Below are 22,416 nucleotides of genomic sequence, written 5' to 3' on the forward strand. Positions count from 1 at the left end.
ATCGGAAATATATTTTGTCTGGACTGTCGTCACAGTCAAGTGATATTGAATGCTTCGAAACAAAGCACTTCAAGTTTAATATGACTGATACGAAAGCACTTCAAGCAAAAGTGCTATTAATGACAGCTGCCAAATAGAGTACTATTTTGTATGAAATTTTATCCCCACTCTTTTTACAGTGTAAAATTTTGTATGTAAGTTTCAGTATCCTATTTAGAGTACCACTTTTGCTTGAAGTGCGTTGGTGATACTCTAAATAGAAACTCACTGGACAGTGTATCATACCGTCTATCTCGTGATAAACCGACGTATCTCCGTTGACAGTTCTGAGAATTTTACAGAGTTCCTGGAATTTTAAAAAAATAATAAAACATTTCGTAGAATTCTGACAAAATTCTAGGATATGCTTTGTTGCTATTTATCTCTGGAGATACGTTGGTTTGTCATGAGATACAAATACTATTCTATTTGACAGAACTTTTGCTTGAAGTGCGTTGTTCGAAGTCAATGTGATTTTGACGTTAGAATTAAGTTACGCAAAGCACAAGGGGAAGGAAGTACGGCGTGACAGTTTATACATTTTTTTTTTTTTTTTGAAAATCTTATGAGGGATTCAGCCATTTGTATATCTCTAGAAAAGTAAAAAGCCGGCTAGTTGTGGAGGCGATCAAAGACCGAAAAAATTATCTTTCTTTTTAAGATGTTCTCCCATAAGCAACTAGCGACAAGGTGTCATTGGATAGCTAACATTATGTTGTCACGAAGCAAATAGGGTCTTATTGGGCTTAAAACTCATGTGTACTAAGTTATGCGTAGTAGAAAGAATGAAAAATTTTGGCTTCCTCAGCGAACCTCTAAGGATTGTCCTGCAGCTACAAAGCAATTAAAAGAAGAAATTTTTCTCTGCTTTCCAAATCAAATTTTTGCTTTCTGATTTTCGCGTTGACTATGAAGGGCTGCGGTGTTGTAAGCAAAAATTTGCTTTCATAGTTAAATTCAAAGTCACTGTTGGCGAGAGTCACATAAAAAATTGCAGTTCTATTCCAAAGAATTTGTGTTATTTATTGCAAGAGATAATAACGTCAACAATCAACCACCATGTATATATATGGCATTATATGGAGCCTCCTACTCCTACAATGACGTTATAATAAAATGAGAATTCCAGCAGTTCCATATTCATTTGATCGACAGCCACTCCGGTCACATTTGTCGGCCCCGTAATTGTGTAAATAATCTGCGGAACATCTTCGACAATTTGATTGGACTGCTGAATTAATTGCACATCGAGCGTCGGAACAGGCACTTCTTGTAATTCCGCCAATTGTTCTGTTGTGTCGGTAGCGGTAAGTTTGTGGTAATTATTTCGGTCTTCCTTCAGATGCGTTCGAAGATGATTGGCTAAGGTGTCCGATCGTCGGAAGAATTTATTGCACACGTCACAACCGTACGGCTGTTGTGGGAATATTGGTGGGAAGTAATGTGAAAAATCCTTATTATTGATCGAACAGTTTGCATACCTTTTCGTTTGTATGGATCCTGGTGTGTTTGAGCAAATGGGCGTTTTGCGAAAAGCTTCGATCGCACACCGAACAATGGTGAGGCTGTAATATCAAGTTCAGGCTTAACAGATAATTGGTTGGAATAAAGGCGAGAAAATCACTTACCTTCTCTCCACTGTGGATTTTCTTATGTTTCGAAAAAGTGGACGAATTTGTAAATGATTTGAGGCAAATGGTGCACTTGTGGGTTTTCTCGCCCTGGAATTTTAATTCAAATTTAAAGGCTGAATCGAGCAAACATGCAGCTGTGATCGTTACCGTATGTATCTTAACGTGCTCTTTGAGATTTGCTGACCGAGCGAATGACTTTCCGCACACTTGACATGAAAACGGCTGTTTAAGAGACAGATAAAATTTTGTCAACAAAATCTTCATACATTGATTCAAGCCTTGAATGGTGTATCTACCTTCTCTCCCGAATGACTGAGTAAATGCACTTTCAAGTTGCCGTGAAAAGAAAACGCCTGACCACAAAATGAACAAATGAACGGCCTCAATTTCGTATGCACAGCGCTATGATTCCGTAAACTAGTTGGATGTGAAAACGTTTTATTGCAAAGCGTACACACATAGGGTCGTTCACCTGAAACGATGGACAAACAAACGTGCAAATTGGAAAAAAAAGTTCTTAAAGAGAAATCAATCCTTGACAGAATGCGCTTGCTCTGCACACTGCACTCTAAACGTACCCGTATGTTTCCGATTGTGCTTCACCAAATCACCAGCTTTGACAATAACGTTAGGAATTCGACTGTGTTGCTGCAAATATCACATTACGAGTTCAATCCCGACGTACGAAACGTTACCAATTCGTTTGTTTCCAATAAATTAGGATGACTCACCTTATTGGTTTGAATGAATTGACTTTGTGTGTTCTTTCAAAATTCTCGCCTTAGCATAAGTTTTGCCACACAACGAACATGTATGCCGAGGACGGTTACTGGGCTGACAAGTCTTCGCATGCGTTGTAATACTCCTCTTCGCTATGAACTTCCCACAGACTCCGCACGGCATTCGAGGCTTGTGTGTCTACAATTGTTGAAGTATCTTGGAGCGATAGCTACTTCCGATGTCGAAGCCACATATGGTGCACGTTTGTGCCTCAATTGGACTGGTAATGGGAGATGGAGTGCGAGATGGAGTGGGGTATGGAATTGGTGACAAATTGGGAGGGAAAATGGGTGATCGGCTGGGATTTGAGATTGGTGACGAACTGGGAAGAAGGAAAGAAGGACGAACTTGAGGTTTCCTGGCATCGAATAGCATGTCGTCGAAGTAGACTTTGTGCCGTATGTCTATGGCTGGGTTTAAAAATATTTTTTCGCGCACCTCATCCAATATAGCCTTCAGAGGCGTAGCTAGCCCTAAACACTGACGTAAATAGTCATCGTTGTGTACCATCGGTAAAGGCGATTCCGGTGTTTCTGGTTGTTCTTCCGGTAAGTCGTCCAACATCGGCGTGTTACAGCCATCGAACATGTCCACCGATTCGTTACGTGCTGCAGGCACCAAGCAATGTTGACTGATTGGAGTAGCGTCGAGATCAGCTAAAGACACTTGTTTCAGTGAAAATCGTTCGATATTTGGTAACGAAAATTTACCTGAATTGTTGTGAGCAATGTTTACCGACGCAATCCGAGGACTGTCGAGTACCGGGCTGAATCCTCTGAAGGGAACTGCAATTGCAATGTTTCGACAACTTGCGATGGGACAGTTGTTTCCTTTAAACTGTATTCCACAACTGCCGCACTCCTTTAGGACATCATCGCCTGTCGCTCCGGGTGCAAAGTGCACGGCACCGTTAAACAATGAAAAGAATTTTCGACGGGGCTCCATTTCGTCCTGTTGAACGTAAAAATTTATTGAGTTATTCGAATGAAATGGAAAATTCAGCGCACCTACAAATTTGTACTAAATAATTTCGTCACTTTTTTGCGTAAACACTAATGGCTTCAATTGATTCAAATTGATTAACGACAAATGGCGGCTGTAACGAAAACAATGTTTACAAACAAAATTTTAATGGTTTCAAGTTTGTAACACTGCGTCAGAGAAATATAATGGAGGACAAAGTATTCGTGCGGAAATTTAAATGTCGGAACGACAGCAATTTCATATCGACAAAGTCATTTATTCTCATTACGTTTCATTTTACCCATTTTTTTATGGATAACAAAATGCACAGCAATAAATTTGAATGAAATTGTCATCCCATCAAAATTGTTAACGTTTCAAACTACAGTGTATCTCATAATTATGAGATATCGTTGCTAAGGATTCATTCAGTTTAATTTATCTTAAGTTGTCTCACCCGACCCGCGACTATTAGAATTAACCATACTAAAAGTGACATTGTGTTTTTGTGTGTAATTGAATTAATTTCTAATAAAGTGTTTGAAAATAAAGAAGTGATTTTTAATATTCTTCAATATAATGTACGTTCACGAAAGATAAAAGTAGTAGCTGAATATGCATTTCATATAGTTTATCTGTTGAAAACAATAACAAACACCAGAACAAGCGTTAAACCTTTACTTATAGTGAATTTAACATTGAAGGTATAGCAAGTCGTAAAAAACCCATTAAATTTTATTATTTTCCCATATGCGCTTATTCATAAAAAACCAAGATTTTCATCTTCGGAATTTCTTAATTGTTTTTCTCTCTAAGAGGTCTTTCTCTTGTACTAGTTCAATCATACATTTTCCATATAGTCAATGTATTTTGAATTTCTCATAAATCAAAAGACTTTCTTGAGTAGAAATACTCCCGCAAGCATTTGGCGGTTATTTAACGAATATTGAAAATATAATGCAATCGACAATGGTATACAAAATTCTTGTTGCATCATCTTTAATCGCCTAACTTGCCACTATAATGATAATCTATTTAAAGGCGTTATCTCAAAATTAAGTAGTATGAGATCTTCAAGAATTATTTGAATTAATTAATGATTGAGAAATAATTCCTTTACATCATTCCCCTCAAGAAGTGTGATATAAGGGATCACACGACAAAAGAAAAAAAAAATATTATGAATATTCACGCATTCACTTCGACTAGCTATTCCTCTTTTCACAAAAAGTGTGATATTCATATAACACTTAAATTGTCTCGACCTTTAACCAAATTCTACTTAAAAAAAAAAAAAAACAAAACAAAAATTGTTTTAAAACTAGGTTAACCTCCCGGACGCCTATCCTAAAATTAAAACAAGTTCGGAGAATGACAATAAGTCCAGTTAACTGCTTAACTAAGAAAATCTATAATGAAAATAAGTATCAAATTTTTAAACTTTGTCTTTATGAATCAAATTTTCTTCTCATTTGTCATCGACTATCGTTATATTTGGTTCTTTAATTGACTTAACTTTATATTTGTGTCTTTCATTTACTTCAATCAATACCAAATCATTAGGCAATAATGATTGAGGTTTACAATTTTCATCATAAATTACTTTCCGTTTCTCTTTAGATCTTTTCAAAAATTTCTGAGCGAATTGATTTGCAATTTGTAATCTGTATTTGGTTTCTTTGTGATATGATTCTATGTTGTAAACTGTAACTGAATTCAAAAATTCATAATTTTGAGGTAAAATTCCAAAAATTAATTGAAATGGGCAATAATTGTTAATAGCGGTGGATGGAGTTGTGTTATAACAATACGTAAAATATGATAACCAATGATCCCAATCAGTTTTACTGTCACTGATGTACGATCGAATATACTCATTAAAAGTTATGTGTGACCTTTCTACTGTACCTAACGTTCTATGATGATATGCAGCTGACGTGTTATGAATTTTCAAAAATGTACACGATTCCTCAATTCAAATATTTTGTACCTCGATCAGTCAATATTTTCTTTGGTCCACAGATAAGAATAAAATTCTCAAATATAGCTTTAGCTATAGTATTTGCTTTATGATCTATTGTGGGAATAGTAACTTGATACTTAGTTAAGTCACATATAATTGTAACAGCATATTTTTATAATTGTAACAACCACGATTGGACGTTGGAAAAGGTCCAATAGTATCAATTGAAACTAAATCGAAAGCTTTTTTATTTTTGGTGTTGGAGTAAAAGTCAATTCTTCTTTTGTTTTAGGAAAAGTTTTGACATTTCGCCACTTTACGATCTTTAAAAGAATTTTACTTTGAATTAGGGGACAAAAAAAATTGTCAAAAAAAAAAAAATACTGAATAATCTATTCGTTGCATAATTTTCGAAAGGTGCATTTGTTTTTTTTTTCATTGTTGTCTTCATTTTGTTTTTTTTTTAATTTGTTTTATCGTAATAAATCTTCGTTTTCAAATTTAAATGAGCTTACTTTTAATAAACTTTTTTTTAACGGATGGTTTTGCTCTAAAATAGCTACTGCTTCTTAGTTTATCATAACATATGTATTTTTAATCACTGAGTGTAATAATCAAAAGAAATTTAAATTCAAAAAGTGAAATAAATGACACTAATTAAGGTTAATTACTCCTTGCATGTGTCAAATTCAAATATCTCTTCTTCTTGATATACTCAATTGATGAATTACACTCAATGAATTGACATAATTAAACATGAACTCAACAATTTTTCTACTTTATATTAGCCTAACTTGGGAATAGACTCAACCTGTCTATTAATTTATTTATTGTCTGGCCTCTTACTCGAACCACGATAGACATTGACCTTAGTCAATGTATCTTTAACAATAAATATTATACCAGAAAAGTAGTAATGACTAAATGTTTATGCCGTTAAAATTTGAATTCGAATTCTTCATATAATAAATGTTCACCTCCTCAATAATAATAAAATGTTTGACCTAACAGTCATAACTTGGGACAATTATGAAATTATTACAAACATTGGTTGAATGCCCTATACATAAATCAAACAACACACGTGAAAATGATTAATTAATCGTGTGGGTTACAATTAAAATTTGACAGTGTTGTGCACACACTGCAAGATTTAAACCTAACAGGATCTTAGGTACATGTTAACAAATTAAAATTGATCACGATTAACTGGATCCATTAATTTTGAGGTGAATCTAAGGGCTACGGCAAAGGCTATACATTAATAATCATGGTCTTGGCATGAATATCTGAAGTTCACAGTTCTTAAGGCAACTGAGCCTAATGAGTTCATTTATCAAAACGTTCATTATTTATTTGTCAGAGTACTAAAATTACATAAATATTTTGAAGAATGACAACCATTGCACTTTTCTATACTATTGTTATCAAGCTGTCGATAATGTCGTACACAATTTGATCAAGTGGTCAAAATTTATTATTTAGTTAAAATTAATTGTGAAATAAGTTGCATGGCAAAAATCATTGATTTAATTGCGTTAATTTGAAAGATTCATTGGATTCATTGCATTTGATATAACGATGTATCTTTTTTACTTTTACTCAACTTTTCCTCTCCACTTTGTACTGAGCTTTTTATTTCTTCATGATTATGGGAACTATAAGGACGTTGATTTCACATTATCATTGATTGAACTGTCTCGAATTTGTCTACTATAAAAAGTTCTTGTTCGTTTAAAATTACAAATTGCACAATTGACGATAACTCTCACTATGTCTGCACAAAGATTTTTCCAAAACACTTGTCTTCCATATTTCAATGTCCTAAATACTCTCTCATAAGCGTTATGTTTCTGTGTTTTTAAATTAATGTGGCAATCTTTAATCAACTGAATTTGGTCTAGCTTGTCGTACAAAATCGTCGGTTTATTCGTTATTTTTATCTTCAAATCTTTCAAAATCTGTTTTCCTTCTAAAATCATTTCTTGGACAGTCACATATGAAAAAATTTCATCACTCAAAGGCCAAACTATAGTATGAATTCCAAAATATGTTGCTTTCATTTGAAGGTTTTTGAACAATTCAGACATTTTGCCATCTTCCATTACTCTCACTAAATCTATCTCTATAAATTCATTCGGACAATTTCCAAAATTCTTCATTTATCCCATTTTTCAACAGTCAAAATTAAATCACTAACATGAACTATAGGCAAAGAATTGAAGGATGGACATTCTTCAATAATCAATTGAACTGGAGATTCGAAACTATCTTGAATTTTTATTAACTGATGTTTAATCTCATTGAAAGTTTTTAAATAATAATCAATAGAAGTTGCCATATTTTTTCTTTTTTTTATAATACAACTCATTCCAATTATTGCAGTAAGAAATGTGATAGATTGCGAATCGACAAAAGAAAACCAAATTTATTAATAAAATGAAATATTTAACTTCACTTTTATATAATTTACCTCAGAATCAGATTGTCTTTTTAATGAATTTTTCTAATTACTTTCTTTAATTAAAACAAGAAAAATCTTCTTTTTTTTTCGTGCTTCTAAGTGTTTACCAAAAAAAAAAAAATAATTCAATGATATTACTTCTTGGAAAGTTTGTTTTATTTAATCACTTATATACTCTTTAAAATTCTGTAGTACCTTATAAATCCAATATTTTATCGGAATTGACCATAATTCATGTCCAAAAATCATCATAATTGTTTTATATTCACAATTTACAAGAAAAGAAAAACAAAATTATTGTACTTAAAGCTGAATATTCCAATTCTTGTGTATTCTGGATGTTTAATCGAATGAGTTCTGGCTGCTCCTGTTGCTGTTGTTGCTGCTACTATATCGTCACTGGGTTGTCGTGCATTATTCGTCTTGGAAGTCAATCACCTCTACTGAATATACTCATGTATTGCTGCATACTCGAATTGTTTCAATGATTCAATGTTAACGTTGATACTGTTTTTAATACGCTGCTTGTGCTTGCATATTTTCTATAAAAATTCCAGTCCACTTTGTTGATATGTACACAATTTTTTTTAGTTTATAAATTGCGTATCGGAAATTTCGGTAATTCATTAATTGCACAAATGTTTTTAATCAAATGTTTCATTGTTTCGACATATTTTCCATCAACGTATTTTACAACTTAACCTTTACTCGGTTTCGTCTAGTGCCCCGAAGAGCCGCGTACTTACAGTACACCTAGATTACTTTTCCTTTCTTAGGTTTATGCTCCAAAAATATTTCTATGGAAAATAAAACTGTAAGATTGTTTCATTTTATTTAAGCCAAAATCTTTTTTTTTTCACATGAACATCACCTCACAAATTTTTCCAAGTTATTTTAAATTAATATTTTGTCTAAGTCCACAACATTTTATTTTTCACAAAATTTTTCAAAGTGTTTTATTTTAATTATTGAAATTTTTCTAAGTCCGCTTTGAAAAATATCACGCCAGAAATTCGTACTGGCTTAGGATCGCCATGAAGAATATTAAAAATCACTTCTTTATTTTCAAACACTTTATTAGAAATTAATTCAATTACACACAAAAACACAATGTCACTTTTAGTATGGTTAATTCTAATAGTCGCGGGTCGGGTGAGACAACTTAAGATAAATTAAACTGAATTAAACTGAATGAATCCTTAGCTAGCGTTAAACCTTTACTTATAGTGAATTTAACATTGAAGGTATAGCAAGTCGTAAAAAACCCATTAAATTTTATTGTTTTCCCATATGCGCTTATTCATAAAAAACCAAGATTTTCATCTTCGGAATTTCTTAATTGTTTTTCTCTCTAAGAGGTCTTTCTCTTGTACTAGTTCAATCATACATTTTCCATATAGTCAATGTATTTTGAATTTCTCATAAATCAAAAGACTTTCTTGAGTAGAAATACTCCCGCAAGCATTTGGCGGTTATTTAACGAATATTGAAAATATAATGCAATCGACAATGGTATACAAAATTCTTGTTGCATCATCTTTAATCGCCTAACTTGCTACTATAATGATAATCTATTTAAAGGCGTTATCTCAAAATTAAGTAGTATGAGATCTTCAAGAATCATTTGAATTAATTAATGATTGAGAAATAATTCCATTCCTTTACAATATTGTCGACGGAATATATAAAAGGGGTTGTCGTTGTGTTACCGAACACAGTTTCTTTTTTCATCATGAACCAAAGGGAGTTAGAAGAAAACAAGGCGATGTCTTCACAACTAAAAGGTGTTCAGTGTAAGGAGCCGCATTGCGGAGCACTATACTCAGCTTATAAAACCGAAAAAAAGCCCAATTGTCCCGGCTGTGGGTCTTCGAATTGCATGTCAACATGCTTACCAACGAAAGAGTCAAAAACCAGTTCAGCAGAAGCATGGGCAGCATATTATCAAAAAAATTACCCGAAGAAGTGATTCAGTGTGGTTTACAATGTTATTCCAGCTAAATAAAAGTTTATCGTACTAAGAGTTCTGTTTTTTTGTCGTTTTTTCCGAATCATGACCTTACCCAACGCACTGCTCCTAGCATGAACATAAGAAATATTTGGAGGCTGATGAAGTCACAGTAGGCACTGCGTTTCTTTCGTGAAGATAGGTGACTTGTTTTAGTTGTGTGAGTTCAAACACACAATACAATCAATCTTAAGCGGTAGCTCTCATCACAAAAGCCTCCAAATTCGACGTTTGTCAAAGTAGTTTTCATGCTAGGAGCAGTGCGTTGCCTTACCAAGTAGAGTAAATCTCGCAATATAATGAAACTGTAACAGTATCACAAATATTGTGTCAAAAATTCACGTTTTTTTCTTGGTTTTTCCTCACAACGCGTTCATGTTCTAACGATCTTCCAAGGGAAGTGAAAAGTGAGAATAATGAGAGGACATTCGAGTGTAAATTGAAAGAACACCTGAATGAAACTATAGAATTGTGATGTAAATTTGAAATGTAGTGTTCATTTTTCAATGTCTGTGATTATGGAACTTTGTATTTGAAAATAGCTATTTGCTAAATAAATTTGTTTGATTTGATTTGTTCTTCAAGAAGAATTTCAAGAAAAAATTGTTTCGGATTCATTCTACAAACTTCAAACTTAAAATCCCGAAAAATACGAGCGAAACCTTTTTATAACTTTACTTGATTTTTGTTTGTGGGAAAGTTTTGCGAATTAATCACGAAAACTCTGGTTATATCATATATCTCTCATTCATATATGGTTATAAGCTTGCCACCTCGCCTCGCTCGCCGTTTCTAACTACACATTACTTAGAAAATAATATTCTTGAGGAAATGTTGAAAACATTTTATTTGATTTGGTTGACAATGTAGGAAACATTGTTTCCGAAACAATTTCTTTAATAAATTTTTCATGCGGCGCTGCAAGGCTCGTTGCCCAGGGCGCTGTAAATGCTAATCCGGCCCTGATCTCCGTTGACAGTTCTGAGAATTTTACAGAATTCCTGGAATTTTAAAAAAATAATAAAACATTTCGTAGAATTCTGACAGAATTCTAGGATATGCTTTGTTGCTATTTATCTCTGGAGATACGTTGGTTTGTCATGAGATACAAATACTATTCTATTTGACAGAACTTTTGCTTGAAGTGCGTTGTTCGAAGTCAATGTGATTTTGACGTTAGAATTAAGTTACGCAAAGCACAAGGGGAAGGAAGTACGGCGTGACAGTTTATACATTTTTTTTTTTGAAAATCTTATGAGGGATTCAGCCATTTGTATATCTCTAGAAAAGTAAAAAGCCGGCTAGTTGTGGAGGCGATCAAAGACCGAAAAAATTATCTTTCTTTTTAAGATGTTCTCCCATAAGCAACTAGCGACAAGGTGTCATTGGATAGCTAACTGTCGAAAATTCTAATGTTTTATATTGAATTCTAGTTTCTCTTATTGAAACACTTGCTCCGTGAAAATCACTTTAATTTTGAGGGAATTTATATTGTATCAACTTAGCTTTTGAATTAAAAATGATCAAGCAAGCCCTTTAGGGGTATAAATACGGTTGAATTACAAGGAATAAAGGCATATCAAATCGAACAGTCGTGTGTATCACTTCTCAGTAGTATACTGGCACCGAGTGTTGGGGATTTTTTAATCCTTCCAGTATAGAGATATAAGTAATAGACGGCCTGGGTGGTGAAGTAACGTCTGAGTCGAGGAATCAGGGGATAGAAGTTGCTTTCACAGATTGGTCGATTATCCAAGGCGGTTACAAAATTCATTACATGGCGCCCAACGTGGTCTGGCACTTGGTTTAATTGGTCAGTACGCATGAGCATGAAAGTCAAGCAGCGAATATCACATTACGTTACGAACACGAAGGTCGATCCAGAAGAGAAAGAAAATTCCAATGCAATTTGCCACCGGGTAAAACAAAAATTGGACGATATCAAGCAACATCCACGCAGAAAAACAATCCACAGAGGAGAGGTAGAGAAGGTACCGAAATTACCGACTCTATCAACAGTAACGGCTCCAGCTTTTAAGCCACTGAAGAAGAATTTACCGTTCCATATTGAAGCAGCATACGCAGCAGCACCTATAATTAAAGATTCAACCGTCGTGTTGAAAGAAGTTGTAGCAAAAGCAAGAGAACTAAAAGAAGTAATCAAGAAAGCTACACTGAAAAAAAATAGGATTCATCCAGTCACTTGGTACAACGGCAATCATGGACAAAAAAAAAATTGTTACGAACACCGTTGCGAGCTGCATTCACCAAGGGAGTCAATGCAATCGAAGCACTGTTTAAAGATCCAAATAGCAAGAAGGAAGACATACAAGCCACAATGGATGCAATTGAAAGAAAGGGGGAACAAATCAGCAGTTTGGATAGAGAGATATTGGACGAAATGGTGAATGCAAAAGCAACAGAAGAAGAATTACAGCAAGAAATCGAGAGAATATCAGAATACGAGGATAAACTTTTTTTGTCCAGGAGAAAAGTGGACTCGTTTATGGAGGTTTTTTTCCAACCAGCCAAAACAGAGAACGATAACGAAACAGATACGTTCATAACAACCATCAAGAAGTCAAAGAAATATAAACTACCGAAAATCGAATTCACAAAATTTGGGGGTGAAATTAAAGAATGGTTACCATTCTGGGCACAGTTCCAGAAAATACATAAAGATGATGAAATGCCGGAAGAAGACAAATTTCATTATTTGCGACAATCAACAACTGAAAATTCTAAAGCACGAGAAATTGTGGACAGCTTTCCCATGACCGCCGAGAATTACCAGAAGGTGGTAAAGCATCTAAAAGACCGTTTTGGCAATAAGGACACACTGGTCGAGGTGTACGTCCGAGAGTTATTGAAACTGGTAATGGCGAACGTGATCAATACGTCAAAGAAAATTGATCTCTCATCATTGTACGACAAGATGGAGACTCAATTACGGGCATTGGAATCGCTGGAAGTGACCAGAAATGATTTCGTCGCAATATTATACCCGCTGGTTGAGTCATGTCTACCGGAAGAAATTCTCAGAGCTTGGGAACGACATCGTATTGTACCAACTCATACTGCAGCTGGAATCGATAAACTCAGTCATTTGATGCTATTCCTAAAAGGAGAAGTAGAAAGCGAGGAAAGAATTTCATTAGCCCGGCATGGTTTTACCGAACACACAAAACGTACTACGAAAAGAGAAGAAAAGTATAATAATGAAACACCAACAGCAGCAGGATTGTTGGTGAAAGATTCATCGTTGCAAGAAAATCGTAAGAATTGCATTTTCTGTAAAAAGTCTCATTACAGTAATCAATGCCTCGACGCCAAGAAAATGTCACAAGCGGAACGACAGAAATTATGTGAAGAACAACGAGCCTGTTTCTCATGTTTATCAAAAGGTCATTTGACGAAAGATTGTTTGAATAAATCTAGACTCAAATGCTTGGATTGTGGAGGCCGTCATTATCAATTGATGTGTCGCAAGACGAAAACAAACACTACGTTGAGTATTTCAAAGAAGTCGGAGGAATTACATACAAAAGCAACATCGAATTTATTAACAACTGGTAAAGAAGCAACCGTCTTGTGTACATTGATGGTACGTAAACGAAACAAAGGTAAATCAAAGATCGTAAGAGCAGCTATCGATTGTGGATCTCATAAAACGTATATGTTGAAGAGATTGATAACAGAATTGGAATTTAAGAGTGTTGGACAGGAAAAACTACTACACGAGTTATTTGGTGGTCGTCAAATCGAAGAAACAACCCATTATAGATATAATATCCAAGTAGAAAATCTGAATGGATTGTACAGTTGCAACTTCGACGTATTGGAGCAAAACCAAATTTGTCGAGATGTGGAACGTATACAAAAAGGAGAATGGCTCGAAAAACTTCAACAACAGAACATAACTTTATCAGATGTCGGAAATGATTCATCGGAAATAGAACTACTCATTGGTAACGATATCGCTGGAAAATTATTGATCGAAATAGTGAAACTTGATGAGTACGAAAATTTCGTCGCAATGAATTACAGCATTGGTTGGACGATTATGGGAAAAGTACCAGTGCAAAGTAGTAACAAGACACTACTAGTACACACATTATTCGTAAAAGAAGCAAACGTTTCTGATCTTTGGCGCTTGGATTTAATTGGAATAGAGGACTCGGCAGAAACAAAGAAAAAAGAAATGTGCATCGCAACAGCAGAACAAGAATTTAAGAAAACATTGCAAATCAATCAGAAGGGAAGATTCGAAATAAATCTTCCATTTATGAAGGGATGTCCACCAATCAAAAGCAACAAGAACATCGCAGAACAACGATTATTGTCTATGTCAAAGAAGCTTAGTCCAGACTTGAAACGAGTGTACCAGAAAATATTTAATGACTGGATGGCAGACGGAATAATAGAAGAAGTACCCGAAGAAGAATTAAGTAAATTCAGCCATTACATGCCACACAAACCAGTATTAAATCCGAACAGCACAACAACACCAGTAAGACCAGTGTTCGATGCATCAGCCAAGGAGAAGAAATCGTTATCATTAAACGATTGTTTGATAAAAGGACCAAACTTACTAGAAATGGTCACATCCGTCATCATACGATTTCGATTGTGGAAATTTGGATTGCTGTCGGATATAAAGAAAGCATTTTTACAGATAAGTATCAAGCCTGAATTCAGAGATTTTCTTCGGTTTTTGTGGTGGCACGAGAATTCGGACAAAGTAAAAGTTTATCGGCATAAACGATTAGTGTTCGGACTTACATGCAGTTCATTCATATTGGCAACATTAATCAACGAGATATTAACCACATCACCAGAAAAATTCCGAGAAACAGCAGAGCAGCTAAAATATGCAAATTATGTCGACAACTGCGTAACAAGTGTTAAAGATGAACAAACCGTAAAGAAGTTCATAGATGAAGCGACAGAATTATTAGCCACAAGAAAGTTCGAATTGAGAGGATGGGAGTGGAATGCACCGAATTCAAATCCAGAAAAAGAAGTTTTCGTTCTTGGACTAAAATGGAATTTGGCCAAAGACAAATTAACTTGCGATATTAATAAAGGCAACGATATCGGCAACGAACCAATCACCAAACGAAAAATTCTATCCGTGGCACACCAAATTTTTGATCCAATCGGCTTCACAACACCGTTAATCATTTTACCGAAAACGTTATTGCAGGAATGCTGGATACAGAAACTTGGATGGAAAGTACCCGTTCCAGACGCAACCGAGAAAGAATTCCGCAAGTGGTGCAAACAATTGACAGCAATAAAGTCAATATCAATACCACGATGGATTGGTCTTTCAGAAGATAACATGACTTCACTGACATTGCACTCATTTGCAGATGCAAGCAGAAAGGCATATGCAGCTACAGTATTCGTCCGTATCGAAAATACATCCGGGGTTGAAGTTCAACTAGTCCAATGCAGAACGAGAATTGCTCCTATCAAGAAACTATCCACCAACCGTTTAGAATTACTAGGATGCCTCATAACAGCCAGACTGTTATCAAATGTAAAGACGACTATGGGATTGGGAAACGTCAGATGCATCAATTGGACCGACTCAGCAAACGCTCTTCATTGGATTACGAACGATGATCAATGGGGGATATACGTATGGAACAGAGTTGAAGAAATCAGAAAAATAACCGAAACAGAATCATGGCGACACATTCCTGGGGACATGAATCCAGCCGACCTACCTTCGAGAGGATGTACAGCGAATCAACTTATCGATTCGAGCTGGTGGGAGGGTCCGTCATGGCTAAAACAATCAGAAGAACAGTGGCCCACTTCATTAGCAGTTCACGATGAAGAAGCAGTCAACATCGAGAAGAAAAAGATCGTAATTTGTAATTGGGAAATAGCTCGAACAAAAGTAGATTCTTCTTGGTTAGTCAATTTGCGAATCGATTATGCACGGATGATTCGATTTACAGCAACTATGAAGCGATTGATAAAAAATCGTGCGAAGCCAAATAAAGATAAAATACGTGGAAAAATATCAGCAGGTGAATTAACAGAAGCTGAAAATTACATCACTTGGATGATTCAAAATGAAGCATTTACGATAAACGATCCAGTACTGAACAATTTGGAAGTAGTGCAAGGCGAACATGGAGTACTGAAAGTAAAAACAAGAATATCGCGTCGGAATGATAATGAATCATTTAAGACTCCAGCGTTATTACCAAACAATCATCCAATCGTAAGAATGATAATTGAGTATTATCACCGAGACAATGCACATGCAAGTATCCTAACAACGATGGTACTATTGAGAGAGAAATTTTGGATCCTCAAATCAAGAGTTGCGATAAAACGAGTAATCAGAGAATGTTTCATTTGCCGGTGGTTTTCCGCAAAACCTTTCGTAACCGAACCTGCGCAATTACCATTGGATAGGATACGAGACGCTGCGCTATTCGAAGTAACAGGTTTTGATTTAACTGGACATTTATTTTTGCAAGATGGTACGAAGGCTTGGGTCATTCTATATACATGCGCCATATATAGGGTGGTAATACTCGATATTGTCACATCACTCACCACCGAAGCTTTCATTCGGTCACTCAGACGTTTCATTGCAACCTATGGTAGACCAAAGATTATGTACAGTGACCATGGTACAAACTTAACAGGAACTGATAATAGTCTGAAGGAAGTCGATTGGAAACAGATACATGAAGTGGCAGCCGTAGAGAAGATCGATTGGCGATTCATACCATCAAAAGCACCATGGTGGGGAGGCTGGTGGGAGCGTTTAATTGGAGTGGTCAAGGGCGTACTAAAACGAGTTCTGGAAAAATCAAGTTTGGAATACGACGAAATGCGAACCGTCTTGTGCGAAGTATCAGCAGTGGTCAATTCGAGACCAATAACGTACATAACAGACGATCCAACAGAATTGCAAGCACTCACCCCATCAATGTTCCTTAAAGACCTAACAGAATTTGGAACTCCGGATTTGGATATCATAAGCGCCGAGAAATTAAACAAAAAGCAACAACATCAGATGGAAGTAAAAAAAGAACTCCGAGAAAGATTTCGATCCGAATATTTAAGCCGACTCAAACACCGCGGCAATCAAAAGGCAAGCAGACCGATAGAAGTTGGAGAGCTCGTGCTGGTAATCAACGAAAATCAAAAGAGGACATTGTGGCCATTGGCAAAGGTTGTGGAAGTTTATGAAAGTACCGATGGTGCCGTCCGGGTCGCGAGAGTAAAAACGACAACAGGAGAAATTCAACGTCCAGTGAAGAAACTCATCCCGCTGGAAATTCGTCAAGGGGAAGTCGTCTCCACATTTGGAATACCACATCATCACATGAAAGAAATCGAGGTTTTGGACACACCAAAGCAAACAGCACCAAAAGGAACAAAATCAAGGAAATGCAAAAAGGAAAACAATTCGAAGGAGACAACTGCCGATCAACCAGTTCGCGTTCAATGTACGAAGAGTGGAAGAATGATCAAACCAGTCCAACGATTTGGCATAACTAGTTAAATATCCTCAAGTTTTCTTTCGGATAGGTGGGAGTGTCGAAAATTCTAATGTTTTATATTGAATTCTAGTTTCTCTTATTGAAACACTTGCTCCGTGAAAATCACTTTAATTTTGAGGGAATTTATATTGTATCAACTTAGCTTTTGAATTAAAAATGATCAAGCAAGCCCTTTAGGGGTATAAATACGGTTGAATTACAAGGAATAAAGGCATATCAAATCGAACAGTCGTGTGTATCACTTCTCAGTAGTATACTGGCACCGAGTGTTGGGGATTTTTTAATCCTTCCAGTATAGAGATATAAGTAATAGACGGCCTGGGTGGTGAAGTAACGTCTGAGTCGAGGAATCAGGGGATAGAAGTTGCTTTCACAGATTGGTCGATTATCCAAGGCGGTTACAAAATTCATTACACTAACATTATGTTGTCACGAAGCAAATAGGGTCTTATTGGGCTTAAAACTCATGTGTACTAAGTTATGCGTAGTAGAAAGAATGAAAAATTTTGGCTTCCTCAGCGAACCTCTAAGGATTGTCCTGCAGCTACAAAGCAATTAAAAGAAGAAATTTTTCTCTGCTTTCCAAATCAAATTTTTGCTTTCTGATTTTCGCGTGTTGACTATGAAGGGCTGCGGTGTTTTAAGCAAAAATTTGGTTTCATAGTTAAATTCAAAGTCACTGTTGGCTAGAGTCACATAAAAAATTGCACTTTTACGGTCGTCGGGTTTTAAGTCTGAAGATTGCAGTTCTATTCCAAAGAATTTGTGTTATTTATTGCAAGAGATAATAACGTCAACAATCAACAACCATATATATATGGCATTATATGGAGCCTCCCACTCCTACAACGACGTTATAATAAAATGAGAATTGGTTTGAGCATCGTTCAGCAGTTCCATATTCATTTGATCGACAGCCACTCCGGTCACATTTGTCGGCCCCGTAATTGTGTAAATAATCTGCGGAACATCTTCGACAATTTGATTGGACTGCTGAATTAATTGCACATCGAGCGTCGGAACAGGCACTTCTTGTAATTCCGCCAATTGTTCTGTTGTGTCGGTAGCGGTAAGTTTGTGGTAATTATTTCGGTCTTCCTTCAGATGCGTTCGAAGATGATTGGCTAAGGTGTCCGATCGTCGGAAGAATTTATTGCACACGTCACAACCGTACGGCTGTTGTGGGAATATTGGTGGGAAGTAATGTGAAAAATCCTTATTATTGATCGAACAGTTTGCATACCTTTTCGTTTGTATGGATCCTGGTGTGTTTGAGCAAATGGGCGTTTTGCGAAAAGCTTCGATCGCACACCGAACAATGGTGAGGCTTTAACATCAAGTTCAGGTTTAACAGATAATTGGTTGGAATAAAGGCGAGAAAATCACTTACCTTCTCTCCACTGTGGATTTTCTTATGTTTCGAAAAAGTGGACGAATTTGTAAATGATTTGAGGCAAATGGTGCACTTGTGGGTTTTCTCGCCCTGGAATTTTAATTCAAATTTAAAGGCTGAATCGAGCAAACATGCAGCTGTGATCGTTACCGTATGTATCTTAACGTGCTCTTTGAGATTTGCTGACCGAGCGAATGACTTTCCGCACACTTGACATGAAAACGGCTGTTTAAGAGACAGATAAAATTTTGTCAACAAAATCTTCATACATTCAAGCCTTGAATGGTGTATCTACCTTCTCTCCCGAATGACTGAGTAAATGCACTTTCAAGTTGCCGTGAAAAGAAAACGCCTGACCACAAAATGAACAAATGAACGGCCTCAATTTCGTATGCACAGCGCTATGATTCCGTAAACTAGTTGGATGTGAAAACGTTTTATTGCAGAGCGTACACACATAGGGTCGTTCACCTGAAACGATGGACAAACAAACGTGCAAATTGGAAAAAAAAAGTTCTTAAAGAGAAATGAATCCTTGACAGAATGCGCTTGCTCTGCTCTCTAAACGTACCCGTATGCTTCCGATTGTGCTTAACCAAATCACCAGCTTTGACAAATGATTTGAGGCATTCGGTGCATTGATGTTTCTCCTTCTTCATACATCGTTTGGCATGTTTGTCCAAGAAATTTTGCGTTGAGAACGGAATCTTGCACACCGTACAGTTGACGACATTCGGACCTTCGTGCTTCTTCAGATGCTGGACCAGGCTTGTGTCGATCAAAAATTTCTTATTGCAATACTTACATACGCTTGGTTCGTCGGTATGGATTTTCATGTGGTTGCGTAGATTGCGATTTTGCGAAAAACGTGCACCGCAAGTGGTACAGGAATAGGGCTTCTCACCTGATGTGGGAAAAGATTTTCATTAAGATCAAGTCAAAACATTGAGTTGAACCAAGATATCCCACCTGTATGCTTCCGAATATGTTTGATCAAATCGCTAGATTGAGCAAAGGCCATTTGGCATACTTGGCATTTGTACGGTTTAATACCCAAGTGGGTTCGCCGCAAATGTAGACTTAACGTGCTGGCCATGGTAAATGATCGATTGCACTTTTCACACGAGAAATTGCGAACTTTGTTATCATTTTCCTGCCACTTCAAAGACACGGCAGTACGAGTGGTCTTGGGGCGGTTTGGCTTGAGCATTCCTTCCATTGACTTCGGCAGTGATTTTGCGGAATGACTAGTCTGACTAGTCTCTACCGGCGTTTCATGTGTTCCACAATGAGCATTAAATTCGGTGATGTCTTCGTACATTTTCTGGCATATTGGACAAGTGTAGGATAGCGTAACGCCCATCTTAGTTAGATTGTTCTCAATGTCGTCGCCTGGATCGTCATAAGTACCATCAACTGACTGGTCCATAAAATAGTTAGACTCTCCATCACTGTCCAGAGGTTCTGAAGTTTCGTTGTTCGTATTTTGTGCTGGCTCCTTGACTGCTTCCTGACTGATTTTCTCGTGCAGTTCGATATGTTCAACAAATAGTTCCAGACCATCAAACAATTCGGCACAGTCAGGACATTCGAAAGGTTTTGGCCCATCATCGTCATGCACATAAATGTGAGCATTCAGATCACTTTGTTTGGAAAATGAATAGTCACACAAGGGACAATGCACCTGTCGACCGATGCTGAACTCATGAACCCGTTGTACATGTACGGATAAACTTGATTGTGACAGAAAAACTTCGTCACATTGCAGACAACGAAATGGTTTGTCAAACGAATGCAGTCGTTCGTGCAACGACAGTTCGCTAATTTGCGTAAAACATTTGCAGCATGTCCCACACGGATGGGTTTTCTTATGGACGATTGCATTATGGTGAACCAGTTCATTGGATTGATGAAAATATGTTTTGCATTGCAGGCAAAGGTACTTATCATCACGACCGAAATGATGTAGCTGCAGATGGACACACACACTTTTCGTTGTTGCGAAAGCTTTCGTGCAATATTCACATCGATATGGCTAAATGGATTGAATAGTGAAAAGTTTGTGTTTCGCCCTTTAACTTGAATGTTATAACGTACCTTGATACCCTTATGCTTCATCGACATGTGAACATGCAATTTGGCCACATCATCGAATTCATTGTTGCACACAAAGCAAATGAAATCGGGAGCGACTGGAGATTTGAGATGAACTTTCCGTGCATGGCTAAATTTCCCAGATTGATTCGAATTGCTAATGGGATCATTTGTGTCCAAACAATTCAATGTAATCGAAGGGCCTAGATTTAGAGGATCCGTCTCCATAGTCCTTTCTTCGAAGTGTTACAATTGCATATGTGACTGAAAGTAGAATGTCCCGCCGTTCCTCATGTCTTTAAATATTCGTTTGTTCGGACAAAAATCATCTCTTTAATAATAAGCGATGGATGTAAACAAAATAAATTTCTTGACATGAACCTTTCATAAACAGAAAGTTTCGAAAAATGTTGACAGATGAATTTGACAGCCGTGTCCCGGTTAACATAATTTCGAATTTGATAACGTTATCGTATTGCTTGATTTTCACGGTAAAAACGATTTTTGACTCGTTGATTTTCGACCTCAACGCTTCTGCGAATATTTCGTCAAAAACAATTTTTTGGTTATGGCTCTATGGTTGACATTTGACAGCTCAAATAGCCTTGGAACCGACCTATAAAGCCACTCCGTTTTGCCACTGTTTAGCTAAGCCGCGCCTCTTTTCTAATCCCTAATTTGTAAACGGGAGAGAAACCGAAAGTTTTTTTCGTAAGTGTAAATGAAGACTAAGCAAAGTGGGTGGGTATTTATTTATTTATTTATTGAGTTAATAGATAACTTTAGCAAATCACACAATAACGACAAAACCAATAATTCTCAACAATAACGAAAACGATATTGACACGGAAAAATTTTATCATTGTGAATGAGGTGAGATGGGTAAATATGTTCACAAATCATGGTGTGTCATGTGGTGGTAGAATTCAAACTTTCTTGTGAAAGTAGATACTTTTAACAAAAATTAAATTCGAAAAAACAAAAATTTCAGGTTTCTATATAAACTGTGGCAATGCTCCGCGCGAGATTAGATAGGGACATTTCGCACTCATATATGCACTTTTCAATGGCTAACTTGATTTAGAAAATTTTTACGAGTACTTGGTGATAGGTTGGCGGTAGATTCAGTTGCGTTTCAGGCACATATATTTTTGAGATGCAGATTTTATTCTAATACCGACGCATATTGTATCAGGGATACCGGTATCCCAACCTAGAAAATGTGGATTTTGTATCACGAATGCCGGTATCTCAACTGAGATACACGCATTTTGTATCACGAATGTCGGTATCTCAACTGAGATACACGCATTTTGTATCACGGATGCCGGTAAACCGAGTGTAGATTTTTCTTTTACTTATACCGGGATACTGGTATCCCAACTGATATTCACGCATTTGTCTTGTTTTAATACATTCGATGCGCGGAATGTTAATTGGTAAATTATAGTAGCTTAAATGCATAAAATTAATTGAAGTTCATGTCGCTGTAAAATCTGTTCTGATTAATCCCGACGATTTGTGTTATGTACCTTGTAAA

General features: G+C 36.4%; 1 protein-coding gene across 3 annotated transcripts; it reads right to left on the reverse strand.

The window, feature by feature from the left end:
• Nucleotides 1–1,036: 1,036 nt before the first annotated feature.
• LOC119067983 (zinc finger protein 2 homolog) lies at nt 1,037–21,310 on the reverse strand. Of its 3 annotated transcripts, XM_037171341.1 has the most exons (12): nt 20,880–21,310; nt 19,752–20,817; nt 19,354–19,686; nt 19,078–19,253; nt 18,933–19,007; nt 18,830–18,872; nt 2,252–2,293; nt 1,970–2,145; nt 1,821–1,895; nt 1,668–1,760; nt 1,521–1,604; nt 1,037–1,453 (listed from the first exon to the last, which is right to left on the reverse strand). In XM_037171341.1, the coding sequence occupies exons 1-12, from the start codon at nt 21,102–21,104 to the stop codon at nt 1,115–1,117; spliced, it is 2,727 nt and encodes a 908-aa protein (XP_037027236.1). In that variant the 5' UTR covers nt 21,105–21,310; the 3' UTR covers nt 1,037–1,114. The 3 variants fall into 3 exon arrangements, with proteins under 3 accessions (XP_037027236.1, XP_037027245.1, XP_037027251.1); XM_037171350.1 differs by lacking the exons at nt 2,252–2,293; nt 18,830–18,872; nt 18,933–19,007; nt 19,078–19,253; XM_037171356.1 differs by lacking the exons at nt 1,037–1,453; nt 1,521–1,604; nt 1,668–1,760; ... (1 more) ...; nt 1,970–2,145; nt 2,252–2,293 and adding exons at nt 18,134–18,565; nt 18,633–18,716 and having other exon boundaries at nt 18,780–18,872; nt 20,880–21,309.
• Nucleotides 21,311–22,416: the final 1,106 nt, after the last annotated feature.

The sequence above is a fragment of the Bradysia coprophila genome, chromosome II (genome assembly GCF_014529535.1).
Source record: "Bradysia coprophila strain Holo2 chromosome II, BU_Bcop_v1, whole genome shotgun sequence".
Classification (NCBI taxonomy): Eukaryota; Metazoa; Arthropoda; class Insecta; order Diptera; family Sciaridae; genus Bradysia; species Bradysia coprophila.

Excerpts from the sequence above, each read along its gene's own strand:
- LOC119067983 (XM_037171341.1), bottom strand. The coding sequence starts at position 21,104 with ATGGAGACGGATCCTCTAAATCTAGGCCCTTCGATTACATTGAATTGT. Across the intron at positions 20,818-20,879 it reads TGAAGCATAAGGGTATCAAG|CCATATCGATGTGAATATTG; the intron begins GTACGTTATAAC and ends CAATCCATTTAG. Across the intron at positions 2,294-18,829 it reads CATTTGCCTCAAATCATTTA|TCAAAGCTGGTGATTTGGTG; the intron begins CAAATTCGTCCA and ends CTAACGTTATTG.